This window comes from Somniosus microcephalus, chromosome 6, assembly GCF_052327205.1.
Source record: "Somniosus microcephalus isolate GS21.2 chromosome 6, FLI_Smic_1.0, whole genome shotgun sequence".
NCBI classification, from domain to species: Eukaryota; Metazoa; Chordata; class Chondrichthyes; order Squaliformes; family Somniosidae; genus Somniosus; species Somniosus microcephalus.
Window position 1 is genome coordinate 197,601,828 of NC_140992.1, and position 18,376 is coordinate 197,620,203.

The 18,376-nt window shown below is 48.0% G+C and overlaps 1 protein-coding gene across 1 annotated transcript in view; it reads left to right on the forward strand.

Annotated features, from left to right (window-relative positions):
• The window catches only part of LOC147116320 (adhesion G protein-coupled receptor G2-like), a 163,769-nt gene that overhangs the window by 20,408 nt on the left and 124,985 nt on the right, over positions 1-18,376 (forward strand). Inside the window, exon 2 of the mRNA XM_085992040.1 lies at positions 8,459-8,581. Within this exon, the coding sequence (XP_085848166.1) occupies positions 8,459-8,581 (123 nt within the window). The remainder of the gene's footprint in view (positions 1-8,458; positions 8,582-18,376) is intronic.

Genomic DNA, 18,376 nt, shown 5'->3' on the forward strand with positions numbered 1-18,376 from the left:
CCTATATGCACCACGGCAACTGGCTGTTCACCCTCCCCTTCCAAGATGTTCTGCAGCCACTCTGAGACACCCTTGACCCTTGCACCAGGGAGGCAACACACCATCCTGGAGTCTCGTTTGCGGCCGCAAACTGAGGTGCCCTTTCTCTCCCCTGTTGTGATGTTGCTAATTTCCCATTTGCTTAGCTCCAGTTAGAATGAGGTACTTCTGTAACAAAGCACCTCCCCTGTAAGACGTGCAGACAGTGTTTCACTCTGCAGGCAACCTTTAAATACAGAGCAGACTTCCCACGATATTGAACCCCTGCTGAGCGCGAGCCAACCAACAGCGCATTCAGTGCTGGGCTCAGCCCTTTAATCATGTTAATGAGCAGGCAGCACGAATTTCACGTGTTCACCCATAATTTCACTGAGTCCGACCTGAAAAACCCCCTCAATGAAATAAAAAAGAGGAGAGACAGAGTGCGGGTTGTCCATGACAGGAAACCTATCACAAAGGTCACTCGTGCCATGAGGAGGGAGGCAGCACTGACATTGAGTGCCAGAGTGACCTGAGCAGAGCAGGCAAGGTAACACACTCGTGCTTTTCTTACTTCGCCTTGAGTTCCAGCGCTCTCTTTGTCATCTAAAAGTAACAGCTGGACAACTAACCCTCACAGTGCACTCTGCTTAAAGGAGAAATAACTTATAACTGAAAAGTTACTGAGTTGCACCACTGTGCACCCACCTTGTGCCATTTCTAATTTCCCTTTGTCCTATTCTATCACTTCTAAGTGCCACCTGAGGGCCTGGAGTCAGAGAGCTGGATGCCTACTCTATATCACTATGAGCTTCTTGGGATGGAGGTGGCCCTCGTTTCAGGGCCTTGGAGTCCTGTGGTGGAACTGTGACAGATGCTTCTATGGGCTTGCAATCTTCACAGCCTTGGCCTTCTGACATTCTGCCACCTGTGAAGACATACCTGGGCAATCTTCCACAATGTCAGCTAGATTCCAGTGTCACATTTACACTGAAACAGCTGGGCTGGGGGAGCAGCTTGATCTGGTGCACAAATACAGCTGGAACTTTGTCAGGCTCCATAGCCTTTGCTGTGAAAAGTGCACTCAGTTACTTCTAAATATCACATGCAGTGAACCAAATTGGCTGGACATTGGCATTTATGATGATGAGAACCTCGTGAGGAGGCTGAGTAAAATTATGCACTTGGTGCTTTGGTGCTGGGCTGCACCATGGTTGAGAATGGGGATGCTCACAGAGTCTCCTTCTCTTGTTAGTTGGCTGGATGTCCACCGCCATTCTCGACTGGATGTGGTAGGGGTCCAGAGCTCTGCTCTGGTCTGTTGGTTGTGGGACTGTTTAGCTCTGTCTATAGTCCTGTATAGTAGCTTCACTAGCTTCATACCTCATTCTAATGTATGCCAGCTCTTGCTCCTAGTATCCCTGCCACTCTGCATTGAACCAGGTTTGGTCTCCTGTCTTGATAGTGATTGAGGTGTCAACCATGGCTCAGTTATAGCACTCTCGCCTGAGAAAAAAGGTTGTGGGTTCAAATCCCACTCCAGGAACTTGAGCACAAAATCTAGGTTGAAACTCTGGCGCAATACTGACTGAAAACAGTCTTTCAGGTGAGACGTAAAACTGAGGGACCATCTGCCCTCTCAGGTGAACGTAAAAGATCCCATGGTACTAGCTCGAAGAAGAGCAGGGGAGTTCTCCCCGGTGCCCTGGCCAGCCTTTAACCAACATCATTAAAACAGATTATCTGGTCATTATCACATTGATGTTTGTGGGACCTTGCTGTGCTATTGTGGTCAGTCGTGTCTGTGACAGGTAGATTGCTCAGGACAAGGTTACACCCTCGTGTTGGTTCCATCTGACACAGGCGCAGTCTGGCAGCTATGTCCTTCAGGATTCGGCCTGCTTGGTCAGTGGTGGTACTACTGAGCCACTCTTGATTGTGCTCATTTAAGTTGCATGATTCTTTGCAAAGTGTACATCTGCGTTCTTCTATCCTGCGAACTGGTTTGGACATTGTCAATGGGCTGGTGAAAGTGGTGAATATCTCGGCAGTCACTGGGATTGTGTTAGGACTGGAAGAGCATCTGCTTTGTGTGGCTGACTTGTCCTCTGATGTAGAGATTGAGAACAGGTTCTATAAAAGGTCTTGCTGCCACAGCACTATGTGCAATGATGTGTGTCCTTTCTATGGTATATATTAATGGAATTTCGAATCAATATTTTCATACCACATGAAACTGACATGATGCCACATTCTAATCAAAAGAACATTCAAAGGATGAACAGTCGATACCCACAATTCACAACAACAAACTAATGAGCAATTCAGCTGTATTTCACTTCCAGCTGCATTGAACCAATCCACAGAGGGAGACTGCACCATTCAACACCACTTTTACCTCATTACCTTTGCTTGATTATTTTTTGGCACATGGTACAAACAGAATATATTCTTCCGAGATGCCTCAGTTGGTAAAGACACAATGGGTTGGATTTTCCTCCGCTATCCAACCCCAAATCAGGCAGCGCGGCAGTGGAATAGGCGGGAAAATTGGGTGGCGAGGCCTACCACCACATTCCCAGCCTGACCTCAATTTACCTCCCCATGTCCCAGCTGGGAAGGCCGCCAGCTGCCTCTTCGCCACCCATCACATGGAAATGCCAGCAGGGAGGTGGGACCTAGCAATCTGCCTGATTCCCCTGCCTTCCACCTGTTAAATCCGTGTATCTTGAGGTTGGTGTCCTTCAATAACTTGACAAGAGACTGCAGGGAACAATCAACAGGTGTTTACTGGATGAGGGTTACTCTAAAACTAAACGTACAGATCCCTACTCAGGGTTTATATACAGGTGTGGTCACTGCTGGTACTACATTATACAGGAGCTGTAAAAAGTAGTTCTCCCCTTAAAGGTACATACACTACAATTCCTCCCCTTTTAGATTAACAGTACCATAACATTCATTTAACAATTAAATATCAACTAATTACAATTAACACTTTTAACATGCAACATTAACTGAAAATAGTCCATTTATAAATTCAGTCTTTGGGGCGGCTTCCTGATCCTTTCTGGATAGCGCCTTTCCCGAGTGTCTTGCTCTTGGTGCGGAGGCGATTCTGGCCCCCTGTCGTCGGTTGGTTCATCAGCTTCCGATGCTACTGTTTCTGGGGTAGGTGCTACCTGTATGTCGGGTTCACCACCAGGTACACGAGACATGGGGTTGACTCGTTCCTGTGACTCTAGGATCTGGCCAACATGGCGTCTCACAATGTTCTCCCCAACATCCACTGTGTACATTAGTGGCCCCTGCCGTGTGCATATCGTTCCTGGTTGCCATTTCTCTGTTCGGTAGTCACGGGCCAAGACTGGTTGCCCTACATTGAAGCTCCTTGTCGGCTTCTCATTGATGTGCTGGAATTGCTTATTCTCAACATCTCTTCATACATTTGGTCTGAGCAAATCCAGACGAGATCTCAACCTTCGGTTAAAGAACATCATGGCTGGGGTCTGGTTGGTGACTGCATGTGTCGCATTTCTGTAGGCTAACAGGAAATTGTCCACCTTATGCTGCAGTGGAATGTAGTCATCGCACATGGCCCTTACTGCTTTTTTAAAGGTTTGTACGAACCTCTCAGCCAATCCATTTGTGGCTGGATGATACGGGGCGGATGTGTAATGCCTTACCCCATTCCTTTTCATAAATTTCCGAAACTCTTCGGACACAAACTGTGGTCCGTTATCAGAGCAAATCTGCTCTGGCAAGCCATTCCTGGCAAATATGGTCCGTAGGACTGCAATAGTTTTCTCCGTGGTGGTGGAGTACATTTTGATGACCTCAGGCCATTTCGAGTGCGCATCCACGGCTATTAAAAACATTGAGTCCATGAATGGACCAGCAAAATCAATATGCACCCGTTGCCATGGAGATGAGGGCCACTCCCATGGGTGTAGAGGGGCATGTGGTGGTGCATTTTGGACCTTCTGGCATCCTGAGCAGCTCTTTGTCAGGTCCTCAATTTGCTGATCGATCCCCAGCCACCACACATAAGCCCTAGCAAGGTTTTTCATTTTCACCCCTCCCAGATGACCTTCGTGAAGCTCATTGAGCACTCTCTCCCTTAACTTGGGTGGAATTACCACTCGGGATCCACACATCAAGGTCCCCTGGCATACTGACAGCTGTTCTCTTCTGGATGAGAATGCTGGCAACAGTGAGTCGCCATGTGCTGGCCATCCCTTCACCGTCAAGTCATATACCCGAGACAGTGTCGGGTCATTTCGGGTCTCCTTCTCTATACCAGCGTTAGTTACTGGCAAGCGTTCAATTATAGTCGAATAAAATATTTTGACAGGGTCCACTGCTGGTGCTTCCTCCGCAGTAGGCAGTGGCAGGCGTGATAGCCCATCAGCATTTCCATGCTGTTTCGTGCCCTTATACTCAATTTCATATTGGTTCGCCCCTAGAAAAAGGGACCATCTTTGTAGCCGTTGCGCAGTCATCACCGGAACGCCCTTCTTTGGATTAAAGATGGAGACAAGTGGTTGGTGGTCAGTCAGCAAGGTGAACTTCTGCCCATGCAGATAGTGGTTGAACTTTTTCTCTCCCCACACTAGGCTGAGGGCCTCCCTGTCAATCTGGGCGTAGTTACGCTCGGCTGAGGTTAGTGACCGAGACGCAAAGGCTACTGGCCTCTCCGAGCTGTCCGGGAATTTGTGCGACAGCACCGCTCAAATGCCATAGGGTGATGCATCACACGCCAGCCGAATTGGTAGTGCTGGGTTGAAATGAGCCAACACCTCTTTGATCAATTCTTTGCACTTCTGGAAAGCTCGTTTACATTCGTCATTCCACTTCCATGGTACCCCCGTTTGCAGTAGGGTGTTTAGTGGGTGTAGTACTGTAGACAAATTTGGCAAGAACTTATGGTAGTAGTTCACCAGCCCGAGGAACGACCTCAGTTGTGACACATTTTCCGGTGCTGGAGCCTTGACTACTGCCTCAATCTTTTCAGGGGACTTATGTATCCCCTCTTCATCAATAACGTGGCCACAATACGAGATCTGCTTCTGGAAAAACTCGCATTTGTGGCGATTAGCTCGGAGCCCATATTCCTTCAATCTAGTGAGCACCTGCTCCAGGTTGGCAAGGTGAGCACTGTCATTTTCGCCCGTGACCAGGATGTCGTCCAAATAACACTGGGTCCCTGGAATCCCTTGCAGGACTTGATCCATTGCCCTTTGCCAAATAGCCGGAGCTGATGCTACCCCAAACACCAGCCGGTTGTATTGGTGGAGACCTTTATGAGTGTTGATCGTGAGGTACTGTTTCGAGGCTTCTTCTACCTCCATTTGCAGGCACGCCTGGGCCAGATCAATCTTAGTGAAGCGTTTCCCTCCAGATAGCGAGGCGAAAATATCTTCAATCCGCAGAAGCGGATATTGTACCGTGTGAAGGACTGGGCTCACTGTCACCTTAAAGTCCCCACAGATGCGAACCTTCTTTGGTTCCCCAGGCGTATTACTCAACGACCTCTTCATTACAGGAATGATGGGTGTAGCCCACTCGCTCCAGTCCACTTTGGACAGTACTCCTGAACATTCCAAACCTTCCAGCTCTGCTTCGACGGCTGGGCGGATCGCATAAGGCACTGGTCTGGCTGTAAAAAACTTTGGGCTTGTATTTTCCTCTATTTTGATTGTCGCTGTTATGCCTTTTAGTGTTCCGAGTCCCTCCTGGAACACTTCTTGTGCGTCAGTTAGCATTTTTGACAGTCGTCCAGGTGTGACGTCGTCATCCTTTATGGCATCTACAGTCAGTGCTTGTATGGAATGCCAATCTAGCTGTATCTTCTGGATCCATTCACGTCCTAGTCATGGTGGTCCTCCATCTGGCATTACATAAACGTCCATTTTTGGTGTTTCCTTGCCGTTATATATAACGTTCACCCTTAATTTTCCTTTGGGGTAGACTTTTTGCCCCGTGTACATCTTCAAGACAATCTCTATATCTCTCAAGGGTATATGTGAGAATAGCCGCTTGTCGACCCTTCGGTTTATGACTGTTAGGGCTGATCCTGTGTCCAATTCGATTTTCACTTGGACTCCGGCTATCTTGAGCGTGACCCAGATAGTTTGGTGATCCTCCGTTTTGATCACATTATGTAGTTTCAGACAACCCAGCTCCTTGCTTCCAGAGTCTGTATCACTTTTCTGTTCGTCTGCACTACTCTCCGTCGCCTTATGTATCTTCTTGTACTTCTCCTGTGGGGATTTCTTGCTGCTGGTTTTCTTTTCCGACCTGCAGACTCTTGCTATGTGTCCTACTTTTCCACACTGTCTGCACACTTGGTCCTTGAACCAGCAATCCTTATGGTCGTGTGTTGTTCTGCTGCAGCGATAGCACTTCACTGTTCCATATGACATTTCATTTGTGCCATATTCTTGCGGTCTCCATTGTATCTCTGCCACGCCCCGTGCTGCTGCTTCGTGTGATACTGCCATGCTGAAAGCCTTGTCCAGCGTAAGATCCTTTTCTGATAGAAGCCGTTTCTGGGTTCCTTCACTTTGAAGCCCACACACAAACTTGTCCCTTAAAGTATCTGCTAGTCCCGTTCCAAACTGGCAGTGTTTCGATAGCTTGCGCAGTTCCGTTAAAAACTTAGCATTACTTTCATCTTTATGCTGGTTCCTTTTGTGAAACTTAAATCTTTCCGCTATCAGCAGCGGTGTGGGGTCTAAGTGGTCCTGTAGGATTGACACTATGTTTTCAAAATCCTTTTCCACTGGCTTCTCTGGGGTTACTAGGTTTCGCAGTAAGCCATACGTTTTTGCACCCATTGAATTCAACAATACCAGCGCTTTCCTGTCATCTGGCACTACATTCGCCTTGCAGTACACTTCTATGCGTTCGACCTATGTCGTCCAATCTTCGACTTCATTGTCGAACGCTGTGACACTGCCACTCTTCGGCATCCCTGGGTGTGGTTAGACTGGCTCAAAATGGCGTCTCCTGCGCTCTCCCTTCTTCTCCGCTGTGGCTCAAAATGGCGTCTCTCGCGCTTTCCTTTCTTCCCGCGCTCTCCCTTCTTCTCCGCTGTGGCTCAAAATGGCGTCTCCCGTGCTCTCCCTTCTTCTCCGCTGCAGCTCTAAATGGCGTCTCCCGCGCTTTCCTTTCTTCCCCGCTGACGCTGCTCGCCCCCTGAACACCGCCTCTCTCTCTCGTTGATGCCGCTCGGTCCTGAACAGCGCCTGCGCCCTGTGCGCTCTACCCTCTCTCTTCTCACGCCAACGCCGCTCGGTCCTGAACAGCGGCTGCGCCTTGTGCGCTCTACCCTCTCTCTTTTCCCGTCGACGCCGCTCGGTCCTGAACACCGGCTGCGCCCTGTGCGCTCTACCCGCTCTCTGCTCCCGTCGACACTGCTCGGCCTTTTCCTGTGCCATCGGTCGGCTCTAGCTGCCGCTGTGCGGGAAGGGTCTGCGCCATACCTGTTGCCAGCCCGTTTCGCTGGAGTCTCCGTTGGATGGTCGACGCCCGTGCTTCTGGAATCTCTGAAGAAATAGCAGTATGTTCTTCACTATCTCCTTGTCAAAGAGCCGTTTACAACAGAATTCACAGCAATGATGGAATTTCCTTCTGCAGAGTTGCAGGTAGGTTCGAATTTTCTCGTCGCCAATGTTAAATCCGTGTATCTTGAGGTTGGTGTCCTTCAATAACTTGACAAGAGACTGCAGGGAACAATCAACAGGTGTTTACTGGATGAGAGTTACTCTAAAACTAAACGTATAGATCCCTACTCAGGGTTTATATACAGGTGTGGTCACTGCCGGTACTACATTATACAGGAGCTGTAAAAAGTAGTTCTCCCCTTAAAGGTACATACACTACACCACCGCTACTCCTCGCCAACCCAAGGACCACCAGGAAAATGTGTTGGTGGTCCCTGGGGCAGGGGCAGAAGGCCCATTGTGCCCCTCTTGGAGGTTGGGGGCCCAGCAACAGGCACAACTCACTCCACTCATGCCTCAGTGACAGGCCCAAGCTGAATGCCAAAATAAATTCCTCCCCCATATTCGGGACTCCTCCCCCCTCCTTTAAGTGGTCTCCTCCTGTTCAGGTGGTGCATCAGTGGTCCCACCGCAGAAATGGCTGGATATTCCAGTCTGGCAGTGGCTGCTCCCTCTTTGTGTTGGGGCTCCCACTGACAGCCTGCACTCCATACTTAATGATCCTCTGAAAGCTGCTATGGAAATGCAAGTTCTTTCTTTCCTTCATTAGTAATGTACCTTTCAGTTACAGGGTGTCGAATCTTTTAAAGTTCACTGCCTGCCTCCTTCAGCTTGTCCCCATGGATTTATAAAATGCAGTATTTCATTGTCAGTGGGTTATTCAGCAAAATGCAATCATAAGCATTAAAAATATTGTTATAATTGTTGTACAGGTGGGCCCTGATGACCAGACAATGATTGCTGCTGTTCGGGTTAAATTGCCGTACAGGTATCATCAGTTGGACGAATCTCCTAAAGCCGTTGTCACTCAGTTCAAGAACAAAACCTCATTCCAGGTAATAGAGCTAAACTACTCCATCTGAATCTGCAATGATATGGATTCCACACTGTCAGTGTTCATATTTGTTATTAAGTTTGGGGTTTAAGTCTGGGTATTATTCACTCTTTAAGTGTAACATGCTGTTTGTGCAGTATTTTAGGAGTGGCTTCTACTTACTTCAGCTAAAGTCAGTGTTTAATTCATGGGTTTCAAGAGAACAAGGCCTTAAATTTTCAAACTTCCCACATCATCTGAGCTCTGTACTTCCACCCCATCTCCTTCCATATACCACGAGAATATAGCTGTGTACCCACAAAACATCTACCTACAGGAGCATATTATTGATTCGGAAATGGTTACGACACCCAGTACAGAATCAGGATTTTATTGAATGTCCATCTTAATAAAGAATTCTATCATATTATGATCGCTCCTCCTCAAGGGGCCTCGCACAACAACATTGCTAATTAATCCTTTCTCATTACATAATACCCAATCTAAGATGGCCTAATCTCTAGTTGGTTCCTTGTCATATTGGTCCAGGAAACCATCCCGTATACACTCTAGGAATTCCTCCTCCACAGTATTGTTACTAATTTGGTTAGCCCAATCTATATGTAGATTAAAATCACCCATGATAACTGCTGTGTCCTTATTGCATGCATCTCTAATTTCCCATTTAATTCCATCCCCAACCTTAGCATTACTGTTCGGTGGTCTGTATACAACTCCCACGAATGTTTTCTGCCTTTTGGTGTTTCTCAGCTCTACCCATACAGATTCTACATCATCAGAGCTAATATCCTTCCTTACTATTGTGTTAATCTCCTCTTTAACCAGCAATGCTACCCCACCTCCTTTTCCTTTTTGCCTGTCCTTCCTGAATATTGAATATCCCATGATGTTGAATTCCCAGCCTTGGTCACCCTGGAGCCACGTCTCCATAATTCCAATTACATCATATCTGTTTACATCTATTTGCGCAGCTAATTCATCCACCTTATTACGAATGCTCCTCACATTAATGCACAAAGCATTCAGGCATGTTTTTTTTAACACTCTTAATCCTTGTAGAATTATTATTTACTGTAGCCCTGTTTGATTTACACCCTTGATTTCTCTTTCTTCCACTTTTGCTTTTCTCCTTCCTGTCTTTTGTTTCTATCCTTGCTTCCCTTTCCACTGTCTCCCTGCACAGGTTCCCAACCCCCTGCCATTTTAGTTTAAACCCTCCCCACAGCACTAGCAAACACTCCCCCTAGGACATCGGTCCCGGCCCCGCCCAGGTGCAAACCATCCAGTTTGTACTGGTCCCACCTCCCCCCAGAACCGTTTCCAATGTCCCAAGAATTTGAATCCCTCCCCGTTGCACCATTCCTCTAGCCACGTATTCATCTGAAATGTCCTTCTATTTCTACTCTGACTAGCACGTGGCACTGTTAGCAATCCTGAGATTACTACCTTTGAGATCCTATTTTTAAATTTACCTCCTAACACCCTATATTCAGCTTTTAGGACCTCATCCCATTTTTTACCTATATCGTTGGTACCTATATGCACCACGACAACTGGTTGTTCACCCTCCCCCTCCAGAATGCCCTGCAGCTGCCCCGAGACATCCTTGACCCTTGCACCAGGGAGGCAACATACCATCCTGGAGTCTCGTTTGCGGCCGCAGAAACGCCTATCTATTCCCCTTACAATAGAATCCCCTATCACTATAACTCCCCCAGTCTTTTTCCTCCCATAAGGTGCAGCAGAACCACCCATGGTGCCAGGAAGTTGGCTGCTGCTGCCTTCCCCCGATAAGTCATCTCCCTCAACAATATCCAAAGTGGTATATCTGTTTGAGAGGGGGATGGCCCAGGGGACCCCTGCACTACCTGGCTGTGCCTACTACTCTGCCTGGTGGTCACCCATTCCCTTCCTGCCTGTGCAGCCTTTACCTGCGGTGTGACCAATTCCCTAAACGTGCTAGCTACGATGTCCTCAGCATCGCGAATGCTCCAGTATGTATCCTTTCGCAGCTCCAGCGCTGCAATGCGGTCTGTCAGTAGCTGCAGCTGGATACACTTCCTGCAAACATGGTCATCAGGGACACAGGAAGTGTCCCTGATTTCCCATATAGCGCAGGAGGAGCGTGCCACGGGGCCAAGCTGTCCTGCCATGACATACCCTTTAATTATTTTAAATTAATTTAAATCAAATCAATACCACTATTTATACTACAATTAAATGATATACTCAAGGGCCCTTGGTTACTAGCACTCCCCGATACACAACAGAGACCTTAGAAACTATAACCACAAAAAATAAGACCTTCTAAATTTTATAAACTATTAATCTTAACTGTCAAACTATAGAGTAGTATAAATAATTACCTGGCTGTACTCACCCAATCAGCTGCTTCCTCTTGCCCGCATCACTTTTTGAATCGTGACGTGGCTCCGGAATGCCGCTGCTGGTCTGTGAGATTGGTAAGCCTCTGTAAAAAAGCCCGCGAAAGTGAGTTTAAGTACTCACTGTACTGCCGCTCTCTGCTCCTCCCAACACCGGCCTCTGTAAAAAATCCCGCAAAAGTGAGTTTAAGTACTCACTGTCCCGCCGCTCGCTGCTACTCCCGACACTGGCCTCTGTAAAAAAGCCCGCGAAAGTGAGTTTAAGTACTCACTGTCCTGCCGCTCTCTGCTCCTCCCGACACTGGCCTCTGTAAAAAAGCCCGCGAAAGTGAGTTTAAGTACTCACTGTACCACCGCTCTCTGCTCCTCCTGACACTGGCCTCTGTAAAAAAGCCCGGGGCGGGGTGGGTGGGAAGTCCAGGGCTGGAGAGGCGTGTGGAGAGGTCGGAGTTGGGGAGGTTGAAGGCTTCCTTGTGCTGCCTGGGATTAGCACTCCTCCCCCTCCTGGCCCACAAGGAGCTTAAAACCAGGCAAAGTTCTAAAACATACCCGGGCCGCTTCTGGCCAGACGTCTCCTCCCGCCGTGTTGCTGCTGCCGGGCGTCAGAGAGTGCAGGACCCCCCCTGTGCTGAGGTTAAAAATAAGTCACGGCACCGATGACATCATTAGCCAAGGCTTTTGCATGTTGATTAGCCTCGTCTGCTTTTAGCGGGAGCCTCGTCCAGGGCCTGAATTACAGTAAATATTATGGCGGCTGAGAATAGGGTTGGATTGCTCGTTTCCGATACCTGCCCTCGACCCTCTTCCGCCCATCGAGGGGGGTGGAGTTAAAATCGAGGCCAGGGTATCAATTTTCCTGCACATTAATTTTTGTTGTTTGGTGCTCGGGAGAGTCCTTTACTGTCCTGTTTTGGCAGCTCTGCAGAAAGTTCTGGGATACAGTATATGAATAATCTGAAACTTGACATGCGGTTAGTGTTGCATGCTTGGAAGGAACGCGTGACGTTGGACATATGGGGGGAAAAATTGGGTGAGTAGCGCCACCTGTTAGCGCCTAAAGAGGCAGTCAGTGGCTGCAGCACCACTGGCTGCGCCTCCCGCGATATTCAGCAGGGGCGCTAATGGTGGCATTAGCCAATTGCGCTGCGCTGCCACCGATGGCGTCAGCGGTGTGCGCAGCGCCCCATTCGCGCCCCGTTCGCGATATTTGATAGCGAACGCCGCAGTTGCGCCGTTCGCTACCCGCGCCCGGTTCACGGGGCCTTACTGTGCCGGCAGCAGCGCAAGTTAAGGTGGAGGTGCGGGGCGGCCGCCTTTTTCGGCGGCCGCCTGCCAGCACCTCCGTCCCCGGCCTCCTAACCCCCCCTCGCGGCATTGCCGGCTGTTTCCCGAGAGCCCGGCACTTCTCCTTGGTGCCGGGCTCGTTTGCCGGCACTCGCGAGCGGGGATCGCGTTGTTGCTGGCCCCTCCCCCTTAACAGTGGGAGGAAGGCCTGCAGTACCGCAGCGTGCCGTGCCGCAGCATGTGGCGCTGCGGCACGTTGCACTGCGATATTCAGTTTCAGCGCCCTAAGAGGGACGCGGAGCGCCTCGAGCCTCGCCCCGTGTCCCTCGAGGGGCAATGAAACTGAATATCTGACGATCGCTAAAGCCTCGAGCGCTGCGCTAAATTCTGCGCTCAGGCGACTTTTGCGCCACTTTGGTGCCCTAACCGAATTTCTAGGCCATGGTTCCCAAAGCTCTCCATCACTGGGTTTTCCCCGCGTCATGTCTGGGTCTGTTCTAAAATAATTAATATAAAAATCAATACGAAGAAATGTTATAGTTACATTCGGAAAAAGACAGTGGTCAGGAACAATGTTGGCCCATTAAAAACTGAAAGTGATGATATTGTCAATGACAATGGGGACATGGCGGACATGTTGAATAATTAGTTTGCATCAGTATTTACAGTAGAAGAGGATAGAATGCCGGAAATCCCAAAGAAACTAATATTGAATCGGGGACAGGGACTCCATAAAATTAACGTGGGTAAAATAACAGTAATAAAGAAAATAATGGCACTAAAGAGTGACAAATTCCCAGGGCCAGATGGTTTCCATCCCAGGGTTTTAAAGGAAGTAGGTGAGCACATTGCAGATGCCCTAACTATAATCTTGCAAAGTTCTCTAGAGTCAGCAACCGTCCCTTTAGATTGGAAAATTGCGCATGTCACTCCGCTTTTTAAGAGTGCCGAGAGCGGGAAACCATGGAATTATAGAACAGTTAGCCTAACATCTGTTGTGGAGAAATTGCTAGAGCCTATAATTAAGGATAGTGTGAATGAACACCTCGAAAATTTTCAGTTGATCAGAGAGAGCCAGCATGGATTTGTGAAAGGTAGGCCATGCCTGACAAACCTAATTGAATTTTTTGAAGAGGTGACTAAAGGAGTGGACAGAGGAATGTCTATGGAGGTTATTTATATGGACTTCCAGAAGGCATTTGATAAAGTCCCACGTAAGAGAATGTTAACTAAGGTAGATGCCCATGGAGTTGAGGGCAAATTATTGACCTGGTTAAATTGGCTGAGTGGCAGGAGACAGAGAGTAGGGATAATGGGTAGGCACTCAAATTGGCAGGATGTGATTAGTGGTGTCCCGCAGGGATCTTTGTTGGGGTCTCAACTATTCGCAATATTTATTAACGACTTAGATGATGGCATAGAAAGTCATATATCCAAATTTGCTGATGACACAAAGATAGGCGACATTTTAGACAGTGTAGATGACAGCATAAAATTACAAAGGGATATTGATAGATTAAGTGAATGGGCAAAACTGTGGCAAATGCATTTCAATGTAAGCAAATGTGAGGACCTAAATAGGATAGAACAGGGTAAAAAGCTAAAAAGAGTGGATGTCCAAAGAGACTTAGGGGTTCATAAGAACATAAGAAATAGGAGCAGGAGTAGGCCATACGGCCCCTCATAGATCATTAAAATGTCATGAACAGGTCCAGAAACTAATTAAAAAGGCTAATGGAATGCTGGCCTTTATATCTAGAGGACTAGAGTACAAGGGGGTAGAAGTTATGCTGCAGCTGTACAAAACCCTGGTTAGACCACACCTGGAGTACTGTGAGCAGTTCTGGGCACCACACCTTAGGAAGGATATATTGGCCTTGGAGGGAGTGCAGCGTAGGTTTACCAGAGTGATACCCGGACTTCAAGGGGTAAGTTACGAGGAGAGATTATACAAATTAGGGTGTATTCCCTAGAATTTAGAAGGTTAAGGGGTGACCTGATCAAAGTTTTCAGGATACTAAGGGTAACAGATAGGGTAGATAGAGAGAAACTATTTCCGCCGGTTGGGGATTCTAGGACTAGGGGGCATAGTCTAAAAATTAGAGCCAGACCTTTCAGGAGTGAAATTATGATACACTTCTACACACAAAGGGTGGTAGAAGTTTGGAACTCTCTTCGGCAAATAGCAACTGATGCTAGATCAATTGTTAATTTTAAATCGGGAATTGATAGCTTTTTGTTAACCAAAGGTATTAAGGGATATGGGCCAAAGGCAGGTGTATGGAGTTAGATCGCAGATCAGCCATGATCACATTGAATGGTGAAATAGGCTCGAGGGGCTGAATGGCCTACTCCTGTTCCTATGTTCCTATGATAGAGCTTGATTGCTGTGATCAGTCAACAACTCCATTAACTTTGTATCATGTGACCACCAGGGTGTGAGATGGTGAACTAGATGGACCTCGGTCTTTATTTCATCCAGTAATTCCTATGTACTGTTTTGGACTGCAGACATTAATTTCTGAATGGGAATCCCTTTATTCCTAGATTCTGAAGAAGGGGAGGATGAGGAGATGGAAGAGTCTCAATTGGAGGCTCTTAGAGTGAGGCATCACCGAAGACAATTGCTCCCCACACACACTGCATTTACAGACTAAGAAATATCACTTAGATTGCTCAGCATGTCACTGCTTCAGAAGGCTGTGCTTCCCCTCAGGGGAGAATATGTCAATTGCTGGCTGAAGACCTGCAGTCTACTTCCACCAGGATAACAGCATTGCCTGTATCAGTGCAAGTCACTATTGCCTTGAGTTCCTTTTCAATTGGAACTTTTCAAGCAGCGTCTGGTAATCTTCGGCACATTAGTCGAACTGCAGCTCACTATTGCATTAAGAAGGTCATTGACACTTTCTTCTGGTGGGTTGTGCATTTCACATCCTTCCCAATGGAACCAGAGAAACAAAGGGGTCGATATTAATCCCCAGCGATGGGCGGGAGAGGGTCATGGGTTAAAAATTAAACATCTCGAAACATGACACCAACCCGCCACGTAAATGCCTGCTGCTATTTTTACAGTGGTGGGTTGCATGGCGCATCTGTGTTCCGTCTTGGAGAGGCGGGAAACCTCATAATAATATTTAAAACAGGCTCCCACATTGCAGTTGGAAGCCTGATTTAAATTTAACAGTTGCCGGCCGGGTTTTCCAGGGCTCGGGAAACCCGGCAGTGAAATGGAGACGGGAACAAGTAAGAGATTTTTAGAGCACTCATTTTTGATTTTTTTCATTCACGGGATGCGGGCATTGCTGGCAAAGCCAGAATTTATTGCCCATCCCTCGTTGTCCTTTAGAAGGTGGTGGTGAGCCGCCTTCTTGAACCACAGCAGTCCGTGTGCTGAAGATACTCCCACGGTGTTGTTAGGTAGGGAGTTCCAGCATTTTGACCCAGCGACATAGAAGGAACCAAGTCAGGATGGTGCGTGACTTGCAGGGGAACTTGGAGGTGGAGGTGTTCCCATGTGCCTGCTGGCCTTGTTCTTCTAGGTGATAGAGTCGCGGGTCTGGGAGGTGCAGTCGAAGAAGCCTTGGCGAGTTGGTGCGTTGCATCTAGTAGATGGTACACACTTGCACTGGTGGTGGAGGGAGTGAATGTTTAAGTTGGGGATCGGGTGTCGGTCAAGCGGGCTGCTTTGACCTGGATGATGTTGAATTTCTTGAGTGTTATTTGAGCTGCACTCATTCAGGCAATGGAGATTATTCCATCACATTCCTGACTTGTGCCTTGTAGGTGATGCAAAGGCTTTGGGGAGTCAGAAGGTGACTCACTCGCCGCAGAATACCCAGCCTCAAACCTGCTCTTGTAGCCATAGTATTGATGTGGCTGGTCCAGTTAAGTTTCTGGTCAATGGTGACCCCTGCAACATGTTGATAATGGGGGATTCAATTATGGTAACACCATTGAATGTCATGGAGAGGTGGTTAGACTCTCGTGTTGGAGATAGTCATTGCCTAGCACTTATGTGGCAGAAATATTACTTGCCATTTATCAGCCTAAGCCTGGATGTTGACCAGGTCATGCTGCATGTGGGCACGGGCTGCTTCATTATCTGAGGAATTGAGAATGGAGCTGAACACTGTGCAATCGTCAGCGAACATCCCACTTCTGACCTTATGATGGAGAGAAGATCATTAATGAAGCAGCTGAAGATGTTTGGGCTTAGGATACTGGCCTGAGGAACTCCTGCAGCACTGTCTTGGGACTGAGATGATTGGCCTCCAACAACCACAACCATGTTCCTTTGTGCTAGGTATGACTCCAGCCAGTGAAGAGTTTTCCCCTGAACCCCACTGACTTCAATTTTACTAGGGCTCTTTGATGCCACACTCAGTCAAATGCTGCCTGGGTGTCAAGGGCAGTCACTCTCACCTCACCTCTAGAATTCAGCTCTTGTGTCCATGTTTGGGCCAAGACAGTAATGAGGTCTGGAGCCGAGTGGTTCTGCTGGAACCCAAACTGAGCATCGGTGAGCAGGTTATTGGTGAGTCAGTGCCTCTTGATAACACTGTTGACAACACCTTCCATCACTTTGCTGATGATTGAGAGTAAGCTGACAGGGCGGTAATTGGCTGGATTTGATTTGTCCTGCTTTTTGTGGACAGGACATACATGGGCAATTTTCCACTTTGTTGGGTAGATGCCAGTGTTGTAGCTATACTGGAACAGCTTGGCTAGAGCCACGGCTAGTTCTGAAGTACAAGTCTTCAGCATGAGAGCCGGATGTTGTCAGGGCCCAAAGTCTTTGCTGTATCCTGTGCGCTCAGCCATTTCTTTATATCATGTGGAGTGAATTGAATTGGCTGAAGACTGGCATCTGTGATGCTGGGAGCCTCAGAAGGAGGCCGAGATGGATCATCCACTCGGCACTTCTGACGGAAGATGGTTGCGAACACTTCAGCCTTGTCATTTGCATGCATGTGCTGGATTTTGCCATTGTTGAGGATCGGAATAGTCATGGAGCCTTCTCCTCCCATTAGTTATTTAATTGTCCACCAGCATTCACGATGGGATGTGGCAGGACTGCAGAATTTTGAACTGATCTTATGTTCTTATGTTTAGCATGCATGTAGTCCTGCTTTGTTGCTTCATCAGGTTGGCACCTCATTTTCACTACGGCTGGTGCTGCTCTGGCATGTTTTCTACACCCTTCCTTGAACCACGGTTCATCCCCTAGCTTGATGGTAATGGTAGAGTGAGGGCTATGCCATGCCATGAGGTTACAGATTGTGGCAGAGTACAATTCTGCTGCTGCTGATTGCCCACAGCGCCTCATGGATGCCCAGTTTTGAGCTGCTAGATCTATTCTGAATCTATCCCATTTAGCACGGTGGTAGTGCCAGTCAACATGATGAAGGCTGTCCTCAGAGTGAAGATGGGACTTCTTCTCCACAAGGACTGTGCGGTGGTCACTCCTACCAATACTGTTATGGACAGATGCATCTGCGACAGGTAGATTGGTGAAGACGAGGTCAAGTAGGTTTTTCCCTCGTGTTGGTTCTCTCACCACCTGACACAAGCCTAGTCTGGGAGCTATGGCCTTCAAGAATCAGCCAGCTCGGTCAGTAGTGGTGCTACAGAGCCACTCTTTGTGCTGAATATTTAAGTCCCCCACCCAGAATATATTCTGTGCCATTGTTACACTCAGTGCTTCTTCTAAGTGGTGTTCAACACGGAGGAGTACTGAATTATCAGCCGAGGGAGGGCGGTAGTTGGTAATCAGCAGGAGGTTTCCTTGCCCATGTTTGACCTGATACATTGAGAATTCATATGGGATGGAGTCAATGTTGAGGACTCCCAGGGCCAATCCTCCTGACTGTATACCACTGTGCCACCAACTCTGTGGGTCTGTCCTTCCGATGGGACAGGAATTGGGATGGAGGAGTCTGGGACATTGCCTGGAAGGTATGATTTTGTGAGTATGACTATGTCAGCCTGTTGCTTGACTAGTCTGTGGGACAGATCTCCCAATTTTGGCACAAATCCCCAGATGTGAGCCAGGAGGAGCAGGAGTGCTCCCCTCGGCCACTCAAGAAAACTTTTTGTTGATCACAACTTCTCCTCGCGGCTGCGTT